A 14,381-nucleotide genomic window follows, 5' to 3' on the forward strand; every position below is an offset into this window, starting at 1 on the left:
TGCATTTTGCACTGTGGGTCATGTTCAGAAAAGCAAAAATGGATACGAGGAGCTAGGGTATGGGGTCTCTTGTCATCTGGCTGGGAAGCTACAGGAGTGCAGATCCAGAGGCTGACTGCCTGGAGTCTGCATGTGGCCAGGGTCTCACAGGTGGTGAGGGGCAGGCTGGAATGTGAGCTGGGGCAGGCCAGACCCAGAGCCTCACCCCTCCCTGCCTCGAATTCTCCCAGGGGCTACAAAGTCCTCTCCGCAGTGAGTCCTACTCTGGCGTCAGGGAGGCCCTGTCCATGGGGGCAGGCACTGAATCTGTAGTTATCAATCCACTTGACGTCCTCTGTGGATGAAGTCTTTTTTAAGGGGTGAGGAACACGGCTCTGAGGAAACCCACTAGAGTAAAATTCGGACTTTGGAATTTACTAGCACGTATCTAAGCCTCAGATTCTCTATCACACAGGTGTGGCTCACACCTGCCTCTGTCATCATCAATCTAATACTGTCACAGGATTTATCACCTGCTAACTAAATTTGTCCATCACTCTCACCAGACTGTGCGCTCCTTGAGGGCAGGGACCATGTCTCACATATTGCCAAATTCCTATTAGATTCTTGACAGAGTTCCACAGACTTTGGAAAACCATAATCTTATATAGATCAAAACAAATCCTGGGAGCAGAACAGGCTTTGCTAATTATTTTGCAAAGTAAGGAGTCAAAAGGTCAATTCCCAACTATAGGTACCATTAAGTGATTTTTTAAAAAGAGTATTTTAATGCCAAAATATTAGGAAGCACACAGTAAGACTTTTTTTTTTTTTTTTTAGGTTTCTATCAATCTAGCTTTATGTTGAAAACAAAACAAAACCAAAACCCTTCACTGCCCTGTGTTCCTTTTTTCCTTCTCAGAGCAGACTGGTGGCCACATCACCCTCCACGGGCACCAGTCCATGTCCCACAGTTTGGGAACCTGCTCCGCAGAACAGCCGCCTGGTAAATATTTGTTGAGTTACTGAATTCCAGACTCCAGCTACATCTCCCCAAGCAAGCCTGGGCCTGCAGCCTGCGATGCCAGGGTGCCCGAGCCAAGCAGACAGCATTCTTCAGTCCTGATCCTGGCTCTGGGCTTTCACACCAAGCCAGGAAGCCCTTTGCACAGAGGAACTCGGGGGGCAGCGCAGCATGCTGGGTAAGCACATGCTTGCATCTGTAACCTGTTCTATCAAGGACTCTCTCTAAGCCCTCAGCCTTCTCCTCTATAAACTGGGGATGCCGAGGACGTGCCTCGTGGGGTCATTTGTGAGGATGCGACAAGCTTAAGCACAGGAAAGGTTTAGCATGGGGTCTCGCACACAGAAAGCTAAGTAGGCATGAGCTGCCACCACCACTGTCAATATGGAGAACAGAGGATGCCTGGCCGTGAGCTTTGGGCCACATGGAAGGGGAAGGGGGCTGTCCCAGAATCAGCAGCTGCCCAGCCCGTGCTCTCGGAGGAACCAGAGGGTTGCTCACCTGTTCAAGGTGACAGTGGTCCGTGGGGTATGAGTCGTGGAGGTGGCCCAGGGTATAAATCCTCCTGTGCTCACAGGATGTGGGAGAAGAGATTGTCCGAGTAGGTTGTTCCCTCTTCTGGGAGGAATTAGAAGAACTGTCTGTAGCTGTCTGTTTAGAGGGAGGTAACCCAGAGTTAATTAAAACAAAAACAAAAACCAAACCCACATACCCAAACCGAACACACCATCTACCCCTACTTGTGGTGTCTTGCTGGACTTCCCGAAATCTCGAGTTTATCTTGGCTGTGGGAGGCAGAAGGACCCCTAAAGGGCCAGATTGTCTAAACACGATGTGGCTGGCTCAAAGGGCAGAGAAAGCCAGCCACCCAACCCTGGAAAGCTGGGTTTTCTCAAATGTGGGAGCAGTCACCAGGCTTCAGGGAAAGGGCTCGCTTCATCAGGCCTTCTGTGAGTGTGTCCCAGTTTGATAAAAAATGGTCACCTCACTTGTAGCCCTGGTTGCATGGGACTCTGGTGTGCAGGGGAGATGCAAATGGGCAAAAAATCAAATCCAAATGTTTCTGTGTGAAGCTAATCCCAGCCTGGGAAAGTCTCAGCAATACGGGTATCTCAAGGGTATCGTGGGCATTGGCTTTCCTGGAAGAAATTTTGTAATTTGGGGTTGAAGGCAAGCCTTGGGGGGGGGGGGGGGTCACTGTAAGCCAGTGGAGGGGAGGGAGAGAAAGAGAGAGGGGATTGCACAGAGAATGAAGGCCCCTGTCTGTTGGTGGTGAGAGCTGCTCCCCCAGTAGATGTGATGGGTTCAGACTGGAGGCTCTGTGAGTGTCTTTGGAAGGTGATCACGTATTGGGATGGACTGTGGCCACCACCCTTGAAAGCCAGAAATCCTCAGAATCCCCTCCTTCCCTGGCTCCTTAGAGTCACAGATCCTTTTCTCTTCCAAATCAATGAAAAGTTATTTCTTGTATCTAGGTGTCCTATTTCGGGAAAAATCAAGAACTCCTCCTTGGCTCTTGCTTCTCAATGTCTTAATTCCCTTGCCTCATTTGCTTATTTATCTCTTTATCTTACATGTTGTTTTATTAGCGTTATATATCTTTTTGGGGGCAAGGTTAAAACAGACTTATGAAAATTACTTTTATACCCTTACTCCCAACTTAGAAAGTAAAACCTGCCCAGTAAAATGGGACCAGTATTTAGGACAAAGATACCCATATTCCCATTATGCAACTTAATGACTGTTAATTTTTAAAACTTGGTGGACATGTGCAGCACCTCTTTAGAGACCCAACCCTTCAGATTTTTTCTCTCTAATCCTGTTTGGTCCAAGTGATGCAGAGCTGATGCTGTTTCTGATCCCTCAATCCAGAGTGACTAATTCAGATACGGATTCATGGTCCTTTCTGACGTAATACGAAGATTTTTCATGGAGAGGTCAGAAAAGATGCTGTCTTTATCTTGGCAGTTAAGATCTAAGGGTCCTAGAAGCCTGGAATCCTGGTGAGGGCACAAGGAAAGAACCTTCTGAGGAGGATGTGAAGCCAAACCAGGGCAGCCGCCCCCACAGACGCCATTTGAGCTTCTGGATCTCATCAAGCCTGAATCCTGATCTACCTTAGGCTGTCCCCACGGTGTAAGCATATTGCCTTGGGAACTTCAGCCAAATGCGTTGGCTTCATCACTGGGGCACACTTCCCCCTCACTTCTGCTCTCCCCCACCTTGGCAGTCCTGCCCACAGCATACTCTGCCTCTCCTCACTCCTCTCCACAGCAGTGCAGTGGAACTGGGCACACAGAGTCTGCTACTTCTCGACTTCTCGGGAGCCACCCAACTGGCAAACAGCACATGCCGGCATCCACTCTGGGGAAGGTGTGGTCCTCTCGGAGGCCAAGAACCCACCCCACTGTGGGAGGCTGTGGAGATCAGCGCCCCTGAGCTTTGGCAGGGCGGGTCTGTCCAATCGTTGTGTCTCCCCACCTGAGCTGTCTGCTTCCTGCAGACGTGGGCCAGGACAGGTATCATCACTCTTCATGCATTTCCTTTCTTTTCTCCCCCTCAGTACTTCAGGACTTAGGGAAGAATTGCTATTTACCCCTCAAATCCCAATAACTGAAAGCAACCTAACGGATACACAGGAATGCTTACTTTCTCCCAAACTCTGTCGTCTTCCCACTCTCACCTGCTCTTTCTTCCCATCTTCAGAGGTACTGACTACCTCCCTCTTTTCACACATGGGTGGTTGCAGATCAGACAGAATTAAGCCAAGAGTTCGTCCCTGTCTCTGGCTGTCTGCCAGGCCCCGGCTTGTTCGGGGGTTGGGGTTGGGTAGGGGGCTGGTACGCAGACGCAGGCAGAGCGCTGGCTCTGATTCACACACAGGACGGCAGACTCCAGGCCAGGCAGGGTCCTGCCGACCTGACCAGGGCAGACAGCCACTGCAGAGCTGGATGGAAATGCAGCCCTGATCATGCCCGGGGATGGGGTGGGTGCGGGGAGTCCATACACAGCACTGCTGCTTCTAGCCCCTTCCAGCCCTTTCCGATGCCCGCTCTCAGAGGGGTTTTGCTGAGATTAACTTGAGCACAATCCCTCCAAGTAAAAAGGTGCACCCTGCTTTAGGCAAACCTAGGAGATAAGGGGATGACGAGTCATGATACAGAGGTTTCTAAAGAGCTCAATAAATACTTCCTGAATGAGTAGGTGGGGGCCCTTCAGTGTGAGTCAAATCTCAAGGGTTAAACTCTTAAGCAGCACCACACGTGACAGTCCTCTCTCCGGACAGAAGCTACCCATGTACGGAACACTGTGATATGCACTCTGCATCGCGGCCAGCTCTGTGTTAATCATCTGTTCGCCCTCCTCCACCCTATTTCCTGTGACCTATGTCCAGGTTAACAATGTGGAGAAAGTCATTCTGAGCCATGAGGCACACCCGTGTTTTCCTGGTGCTCATCAGCCAACCAGCAGTGCCATCTCTGATGCAGCCGTCCTACCTCCCGAACCCCGAGCAGCCTCTGCCCGCTGCACAGTCCAGTGCAAAGCTCCCTGGACACTATCAGAGAACGTGAGACTGAGCAGAGCTCAGCAGAGCTCATTAGATGAGTATCTCCTCATCTAATGACAGATTTTACAGGGAGCAAGAGGGCCAGAAAGCTCTGAAGCATGTCCACAGTTCACGGCCTCCTGCAGGCAGAGCTGAAGTCCGTGCCCGGACTGCTGGGGGTCTGTCTGGACTCTGGCAAGGAGAGCATGAGAGAGTCTGCACTACAGCTGCGGCTTATTCCAGATCTAGAGTATCAGCCCTTGCAGGCAGTGAGTGTGATCTACAAACAAAAGCAATGTACTATCAGGGCCCCTCCAAGAAACAAGGGGGAAAATCCTTTTATCCACATGTACCTTTTTTTAAAAAAAATTTAAATTAAGTAATCTTGCTGCCCAACGCGGGGCTCAAACTCATGATCCCGAGATCAAGAGTCACAGGCTCTACAGACTTAGCCAGCCAGGCACCCCCTCCACAGGTCCTGCAGAACCGACTCTCCCACAACATTGCTTGTGGTTTCCACACATGCTGGAGAAAAGCAGCTACACACACACACACACACACACACGCGCGCGTGCACGCCAGATTCTGAACGTCTGTTATTTGCGCGTACAAGTGAATGACACCGACCGACCGACCAATCTGACAGTGTCACCTTCACCTTGAAAAGACTGGCTATGTTTTAAACTGCCTGTGCTCTCCAGGGGTTGTCTCTGTTGTGGGTTTGAGCTCAAGCAGAACAGAGGCAGAGGCTTCAGCAACAGGCCTCCCTACATCCAGGGACAGGGAGCCTTCAGCACTGCACCCCCGTGGACGGCGAGGGCCAGCTTGGCTGCTGACTGGCGGGAGCTCCTGTGTGATGGGACTCAGCAAACAGAACCCCACCACCTGCAGATTTGCTTCTGAAAAATCCTGCCTTTGGCTTTGGGCTGGACTCTTACTCAATGTCCATGCCCATTATTCAAAAGCTGTCCAATGGAGAAGTTTGCAACCTGACAGGGGGCATCGAACAACAGAAACTCGACAGAGTGTTCTAATGCGAAATGACAAGGTCTCAGCTCAGGAAATCATCCTCTAATTAAAAGTTGTGTGATTCTATTGAAGGTAACAAGCTCTGTGTGGCCTGGTGCTGAAACCCTCTAATAGGGGAGAACACTGAGACAAGACTTTGGTTAAGGAAGAGCCTAGATGGAACCGGAAGGTGAGAGAAGGAATGAGAGGAGGGTGGGAGCAAGGATCAGAGGGTACGAAGACGGAAAAGTGGCCACTGCCAATCAGAATCAAGAAAATAGAGACACGAGTAGCCTGATAGAATGCACTTGGATTACGGCACTCATTCCTTCCCTGGTTTGGGTTGGGTGCTTGCTGGGATGTGGGCTCAGACATGCAAGGTGATGTGGCGGGGGCAAGGCCACGTGGTTTCCATCCCAGATGGGTGGAAAACCCAGACCAAGCCTCACATGAAGAGAAAAGGAGGTGCAAGGTTACCAGTGAACATCTAATAAAATTCTTCAGAAAGCGCAATCTTCCAAGCGCCAGACTCTGCAGACATAAACTGTGCTTATTTTGAGAGTTCAGATATTTCTTGTAATTCCCTAGAATTTAACAACTAATGAAAGAAACATACCAGAGCTTCAAAACTTGATACAGACTTTTCTTCTAAGTGACTTTAATGTCACGCTGACAATAATCACAATCCGAAGTACAAAAGATACTTCGCTGAGGCTGCCTGGTTTGGGTGGAAACCAGAATGAACGGGGAAAGGAGAGAAGAGCCAAGTCTCACGTTAAACCTGTGGCTGGCTCCCTTCTGCACGGGCATATTTTATAAGACAGCATTTCTTACTCTTGGAACCTCAGCCATTCTTCCCTTTTCTTGGGTTTATCTGGAAGTTCCTGAAGCACACTCATCTGTTCGCATGCCCTGGGTCTGGAAAGTGCTTTCTTCATTTGGAGGGCTGACCTCTTTGACCAAGGGAAGCTCAAGGAAGGGAGGAGGGAAAGCACCAAGAAGCCAGAGCAGCTGACGGGGCAGTCTGCTTCAGTGACCCATCCTGGGATGGAATCCTGGCTGTTGACCAATGGCTTTTTGGGGCATTCAGGGTGGGCCAGACTCTGCATTTCAAAGTGAAACAAGTGTTTTCAAGGCTCTGTGCATCCCTTCAGCTCCCCTTGAGTTTTCCTGCTAGATCTTTGTTCTTCCAAAAGGACGGACAAAGGCAGAGGCAGCAGCAGCAGCAGCAGCAGCAGCAGCAGCAGTAGTAGTAGTAGTAGTAGTAAACACTGCTTATGGGAGAGGACAGAGAGGACAGATGTGCCCGGGGCTGTTCTTTCAAGGACACTTGGAACTACTGAAGAGGCACCTGGAGCATTCTATTCCATATCTGCAACTGAGAGGAGGCTGGCAAAACTGGCAATTTCCTTCTCTGTCTTGGGGAGAGAAACAAATGGGATGAACCCCACCTTCAGGAAGGCGGACAAGGGCACCTGGGTGGCTCAGTCATTAAGCGTCTGCCTTCGGCTCAGGTCATGATCTCAGGGTCCTGGGATCAAGCCCCTCTTTGGGCTCCCTCCTCAATGGTGAGCCTGCTTCTCCCTCTTCCTCTGCCGCTCCCCTGCTCTCTCTTTGAAATACATAAATAAAATCTAAAAAAAAGAAAAACAAAAAGGAAGGCAAACAAGGATAGTCACTTCATCATCCCCGTGTCCCAAGACACACACGAGCTGATAGAAGGAAACACACACTGTAAGGAGCCAAGCGCAAGGAGCGAGAACGCCAGGAGGTTAAGAGGCCGATGTGTTTTTAAGTGAGGCCTAGAAAAATGAAGGTAAGAAATGCTTAAGGAGCCAGGCCGTTCAACACCACCTGCACCGTATAAAGAGAAGTGATGCCAGGTTAGGCCAGGTGTCTCGCACAAGCTGTTTAACTTCCCAGGGCCTCAGTTTCCTTGCGTGTAAAACAAGGGAGAAGCACTGAGTGATCTCCAAGGTCCGAGGGAGCTGTTGGGGGGCATGTGTAACCCTCCCCCCTCCTCTTAAGAACATCAGACATCCAAGGGGTTTGACCAAGACTGTTGCCTCCCTGATTGCGGGGGTCAGGGGTGCCACAGGATTCCTTCAGATTGATGAAGTAGAATTCCTGCCTTGTCTGCAGATGCTGCTGCTTTACATTTTTAAAGGAGGCTACCTAGTAGTTATGACCACAATTTGTATTATTTTTACTGCAATCCGCCACCAAAATAGATCTCAACAGCTGATGCAACCAACGCAATATTCGACCTTCTTTCCATTGCAAGGGCTTCTCATTTTTTTTTTTTTTTTTTTAAAGTATGTACACACACGGGCTCTTACATGGCCCCAGCCAGCAGGCAGTGTGGGTCTAGGAGGCAGCTGCAGGAACAGGGGAAAGAGCTCACTTTGTCCCTAGACTCTAGGACATTCTGCTCTCTGGGACCCAGAGGATAAAGTGGGCATTCTTTCATTGTGAGGAAAACAACAAAAACCAAATTCTCACTCATTGAAAAGTCTTCGGTTTCTAAATTCTCAAGTTAGGTGAAATTTTGCTACAAAAGGAGAGGACTCCGATATACCCCCAGCTTGGCTTCCTGGGAAGGGCTGAGGGGCTGGGAGCAGGAAGGCGGGGTTTCAGGTATCCCTGAATATGCGCCCTATGGGAAGGAAGAAAACGGAAAGACTAGTATCCTGCCAGCCACAGCTTAAAAAGATGAGAGGAGACGCATGTAAATGAAGACAGACACAAGTGGGAGGGCTAGCAAAATGCCTTTGGGCTTCCTGAAACCTAGAGCATTTCAAAGCTTTTGTTTGAGCCTTAGATGTATTAATTGCTTTAATTCAGCCACTTGGTAGATCACTAGGTAGTTCTGTGGAATAAAAAGATCCTCCCCTTACTATGCAGTGTGAGCTGGATACTTAATCTCATTTAGAAGACAAAGCGGCTCCCACCCATTTTCTGAGACCTTCCAGCCACCCCGTACAGGGCTGGGCCTTGGCCAGCAGCAGTTTGGGACGCCGCTTTCTGGGGTCGACCACAAAGCACACAGATGCCCCTCCACCACATTTTTGCTTTTCTTAATCAGCCACCATACTCATCAGCTTCACTGGCTAAGCTCTATAGAAGTAGCTTACATTTTGAACCTATTTTCTCTTTTCCAAAGTCTCTCTCCATCCCACTCTGCCCAATCCCTTGACTGCAAAGGTAGAGACAACAGAAAATGTTTGAGTCACTGATCACCTAAGAGAAACGGGGGCTTCCCAGCAGAGACGCCGGGAACCTCAGGCCTCAGTGAAGTAGTTTGGAGCCCAGGCACTCCTTTGAGAGGCCGTTGGTTAGGAAGCTACTTTGCAATGAAGGGAATCTGGCTTATCTAATAGGTAGAAACTTATGGAATAAACATTTCCTTTTCTTAAAACTCTCTGAAAGGCGGCAGGCAGATGTGAAGTTTGCATTCTGGGTGGGCAGGGTAGGGAGCCTCGCTGATTTTATCTGCAGACAGAGAAATGTCACTATGTGGCTCACAGGGTGGCTGTGAGGCCTGCGTGCGGTCACATACGTGAAAACCCAGGGCCCATGCCAGGGGCAGCCCCACACCACGGCGCCTCTCCTTCCCCTCCCCTGGGGGGGGCAAACAGAGGCTCGGAGGAAATACATTCGCCTTTACGAGATTCTGCGATCAGAGTTTACTACTAGCAGAACCAAGTCTGGAATGCAGGCCTCTTCTGCCTAGCTTCCAAACTCCACACACTTGGAGGTCACCCACCACTTCTCAGAAGATCAGTAAACGAACCGCACTCATTACAGAATTAGATCTGCCTTCAGTCTTAACATCTGTTGGGATGGAGTAGGTGGAAAAAACTTCAAGAAAAGGGAAACGTGGCGTCCTGTACTTCTCCCCCCACCCCCCATGAAGCCTTGGTAACTACAAAATGCAATGAATTCATCACTTTCCTCCTTAACTCAGGAATGAAAACAAGCACAACTTGCAAACCCTCAAAAGCCCATCTAGGACAAAACAAATTGCTTCTCAGTACTTCGGTTTCAAACACTTGCTGTAGCCAGAGTTTACAAAACACCTGGGGTGGCTGGGCGGTGCCTGGGATGTCATTAGGGACAACTGCTCTGAATAGCCAGAAAGTAATAAAATGCAGCTTGTAGTAAACAGGATGTCAAGGGTTCAAGCATAGGGCACGAGGAAGGACCCAAGTTTTCCAGTCTAGGCAAAACATGGCTGGAAGCGGATGGTGTTCTAAAAGACAGGACATTTTTCCTCTGTAAAGGAGGGCTACCTGCCTGAAGTTTGATGAAATGCCAAACGTAATCCACATACCAGCCTTCTTCTGCTGGCTTCTAGGTGAGAATTCAGACCCACGCAAAATGACGTGGATTGCTCCTCTCAATTCGGCCAAGCCAGGGGTACACACGTTAATCTCATTCTGGGTGCACAGGGGAGGAGTGATCTCATTACACAGCATGGATGCCTTTAGGCACTAAGGGCTGCTGAGGAGGACTGCCCGAATCCAGAAACAATACCTAGGTGGTGGGAGTAAAAACCTAGAAGGCAGGGGAAAAAAATCAAGACCTTATATAGGGGAGGCTTTCCTCTGGTTAAGCTTTGACTTGCTATTCTGGGGACCTCTGGGCGTCAACACTCAGGAGGCTCCCAGTCTGTCCCATGAATGGGCTACGCAGGGCATGGCTCATATATTTATCCTCTTTTTGCTCCCCTGTCCAATTTGGGTCCCAGAGAACCCCAAAATATAATGCCTCTATTTGGTTGTTGTTGAAAAAATAGAACAGCTGAAATATCATAAATATAATTATTCAACAGAGGAAGAGAAAAATAGCCGTGCTGGACCAGAGGGGCTGGAAGAGGGTGTTCACGGCTCCTCCGCTATGAACTGGCCCTGGGATCCTCAGTAAGTCACCCAGTCGACTCTCAGCCACTTCCACAACTGTGGCTGTAAAATGAGGCAAATCCTATTTCATTTGCCAGAGGAAGCAGGCTGGCTCATGTGATAGGAACTCAAAATCCCTTCCAATTCTAAGACCTATAATTCTTTTTTTTTTTTTTTAAAGATTTTATTTATTTATTCGACAGACAGAGATCACAAGTAGGTAGAGAGGCAGGCAGAGAGAGAGAGAAGGGGAGGCAGGCTCCCCGCTGAGCAGAGAGCCTGATGTGGGGCTCGATCCCAGGACCCTGGGATCATGACCTGAGCTGAAGGCAGTGGCTTTAACCCACTGAGCCACCCAGGCGCCCTAAGACCTGTAATTCTAAGGAGCTGGCATGTCTATAGCTAACCTCGCCTCCCCGCAAGCCAAACATTTCTAGCTAATTACCTGCACGGTGGACACACTGCTTCCTAGCACCAGGCAGAGAAAACAGCGGGAAGATGCACATCTCCAGCCGCAGACCTCAACGGGTGTTGTGTCTCTTTACATCTTTAAACCCCCAATGTGGGGGGACTAGGATCGCCAGGACTAGGGTGTCTCTCCATTCCGCCTTCTCCCTTGAACCCCTGGCCTTGCTCCGAGAAAAACCTGGCACTCTTTCTTTTAAAAAAATCAACACACATGTATCATTTCAACTGTCTCCAACAGCAGTTTTTGCCCCTCCCCATCGATGCTCGAGCACCAGACAGAAAATACTCTTCCAGTTCTTGTGGTTCCTTCTACTGGTGCCTCTCTCCGTTGTTTCCAATGCCATGTGGTTATATACAACCGTTTCCCGATTTGCAGATTTAGATATTATTTTAGGACTTATTATGGAAGAAGACTTAAGCTATTTCATACACCCCCAAGTATCTGTCTATAATGCAAATATTTCCCCTAATCCCCAAGCTTTAGAGCCAGAATCCAGCCACTCAGCACAATGACAGCTGAAGCAGCGGCAACACCTGACCGTAGATTCTAGATCAGCCTGCTCTAGAAGTATGTATACGTACAGCTGTGTTCTTCCAAGACCACATTAAAATTATCCTTGTCTATTTACGAAGATTCTAATAACAATTAAAAAGTGATCGTAGACTTTGGCAGCAGTAAATAAACCACTAGGTTTTAATGGACCCAACCTTATGGACAAGGGAAAATTCTTCATTAAATGGCCATAAAACCCAGAGCCCTTCTAGTTCTCTATGGTCCATTTTTCCTACTTCTCCTCTTGTAGGCTCTGAATCCTTTGGCCTCAGAGTCTTCAACTGTAGGGAGCTCAGAGAAAGTGAGTCTGAAGTTGGGGAGCAAACCAGATCAGCTTATTCACGGAGCTAAACTGTTCCTATCTCAGGCTGACAATGGGCCTCCCCTCCAAGATAATGCCAAAGCACGCGTCTTCTCTGCAAGACAAAAGTACAACAGAAGGAACAGACTCGAGGGTCTTTCCATTCTGTCCTTTTTAAGTCTCCCCAAAAATGAAAGTCTCCCAGAAATGAAAGAAACTAAAAGCTGTCAGTCAGGGGCATTAACAAGAGTGTGCCAGCTCTTAGCAATGCCAAAAAAAAAATCCTGTTAAATAGAATGCTAACCTTTTTTGTTGTCGTTGCTTTGCATTTTTTGTATTACTCACCTTCCAAATTTTACCAAATGTCTCAGGTCCCACACCTGCATATTTAATGCAGGGCACGGCCATGCCATGTAGGGATTTGTGTTCACCTGCGCCAGTCACTATAACTGCGGTCCCCATGAGCAGAGGGGGCCAGGATGAGACTGTGTTGCAAGGGGGAGGGCGAGAAGCCACAGGAGCAGTCAAAAGCTTCTGTGAGCAACAATGCTAGGAGCTCCGCTCCCATTTGTAGACTCAGCAGAAAACACAGCTAGAAAAACAACCAAGCATCCCTCAAAATCACCCAACTTTCCATCGCTCCCCCCGGATAACAATACGGCAAATGAATAAAATATGCAAACCTATGACTGTTAGCCCCTGTATCTGGGGTTCAGACCACCGTTTTATTGAGCACCTTTTAGAGTAAAGCTTTACAGGGTTGCTGAGACTGTACCAGTGAAATGTCCTGCTTTTAATTAGAGGAAGGTTCATTCGTTTGGCAAATAAAAAATTTAAAAACAGAAAAGGGCAAGCTTCCAAATGGCAAGACAGAAATCACCAACAGAGTGCTTTGGAATTTTAAAGGAGACAAAACAGCTATAAGCGATGGGAGGGAGAAAAAGGATACATGAATCAACAGCCCAAACTCAGAAAATCAGAGCAGTCACTCATCGGGAGTCTATGCTGGTGGCAGTGGAAGGGAATGGAGAGGCAGGGGACCCCGAGAGGGTAACGGCGCTGGCGAATGGCCACAGATGCATGGGCAGGGTATGTGTGCGTGTGTGTATGCACACAAGTGTGCACTCATGCACATGCCAAGCAGGACATTAATTTTCCTCTGAGGAATTACAGCACAGTTTCACAACCCTGAGGAGTCAGGAGGACAAGCTGGTTTGGGGGAGAAGCAGGACAGCTGGGGAAGTGTGAGCAGGGACAGCCCACGCCTGGTGAGTGCCCAACAGCTCTGGGGGTGGGGGTCGGGGTCTCTCTTCCCCGACTTTATTTCCCAACAGAGAACACACATCAGCATACTGTCCACAATGGCCTGTGCTCCTTCTATGCCGAGGAATCCCCTGCAGCAGAGGGAAACCCCTGGCTCTAGAGGCAAAGATAACCTGGTTCCTCAGGTTAGACCCATACACACGCTCTTCTCCCAGAAAGCCCTCATGGTTCTGGTCCATCTGTAACTTGTTTAGAAGGTCTTCTTGCCATGTATACTCTATCTGTAATAAATGAGTTCCAAATTCTAAATGTCTGTCTTATCAGTGAAAGTTTGAGAACACAACAAGCTTTGGGAAGCTGTAGACTCTATAAGGAGTCAACACAGCTCCTGTCTTGGGCTTCGGCTTTTGGGCGCTTCACTTACCCAGGGAGGAAGCCCCTGACGACCCTCCCTAGCCTTCCAGGGGACGAGTTCCTAACAGTCAAAGCACTGAAGACGAGGCCTGCCCTAGGGAAGGGAGATGCTGTTATTAATAGGCCCTTGTTTGTAAACAAACGGAATGAAGGCAGACAGACACCAGGCCTGCCTGGAATGCAGTTCCCTGGAGCTCCTTCTCCGCTGAGTATCTGGAAACAGCCCTGCTGTTTCCACACCTCCTCCTGGGCATCAGGCACCACCCCAGCGCAGCAAGTCGAGCCCCTGTGGATTAGGGGATGAAACCAGGAGGGATGCTGGCTTCCATCACCCCTTTCCCTCTTGCCCTCTCACAATTCTATAAATCACTTCTGGCAGGTAGCTGGGAAGCAGCTGCGATGGACAGTTTCACTCTGGAGCACAGGAAGCCACCTTTTAACCCGCCTGCTGTTGTTTGTCTCTTGAAAAAACGTGACAAAGGAACAGATGTAAGCAACATGCCAACTGTTGAGAGGGTCTGCTCGGAGCACTATAGGAAGCCTGTTCAGAGTCCCAGCACACCAGGCGCTCAATGGAAAGACAACTGAATTCATTTCCTGACACCCCTACCCACGCATGCTCTGGTCCCCTCAGGCTGGGGTCCACAGCCCTCAGTCGATTCGCCACACACATCCCTGCTTCTGCCTTCGCGCGTGCTGCCCAGCTTTGAAGCCCCTTCCTGAGCGGCGTTCAGAGGCCACTGAGAAACAGGTCAGCCTCCCCTCCTAGAGGTCTTCTCTGACCCCCAGGCCCCTGCCTGTAGAGTACCCTGGACAAGAATACTTTCCACAGTCAGGGCCCTTCCACGGGTCAATCCAAACCATCCTGTTATCTCCATGAGGACTTGAGGCACGCTTTACACACCTCTGTATTCTCATGATGA

At 49.3% G+C, this 14,381-nt stretch overlaps 1 protein-coding gene across 2 annotated transcripts in view; it reads right to left on the minus strand.

Annotated features, from left to right (window-relative positions):
• The window catches only part of LOC111148025 (sprouty related EVH1 domain containing 2), a 116,964-nt gene that overhangs the window by 3,790 nt on the left and 98,793 nt on the right, over nucleotides 1-14,381 (minus strand). For both annotated transcript variants that reach the window (XM_022504376.1, XM_022504375.1), the window contains exon 5: nucleotides 1,505-1,654. In XM_022504376.1, coding sequence (XP_022360084.1) covers nucleotides 1,505-1,654 — 150 coding nt within the window. The remainder of the gene's footprint in view (nucleotides 1-1,504; nucleotides 1,655-14,381) is intronic.

The sequence above is a fragment of the Enhydra lutris genome, unplaced genomic scaffold, assembly GCF_002288905.1.
Source record: "Enhydra lutris kenyoni isolate GAN:26980312 unplaced genomic scaffold, ASM228890v2 scaffoldscaffold18, whole genome shotgun sequence".
Lineage (NCBI taxonomy): Eukaryota > Metazoa > Chordata > Mammalia > Carnivora > Mustelidae > Enhydra > Enhydra lutris.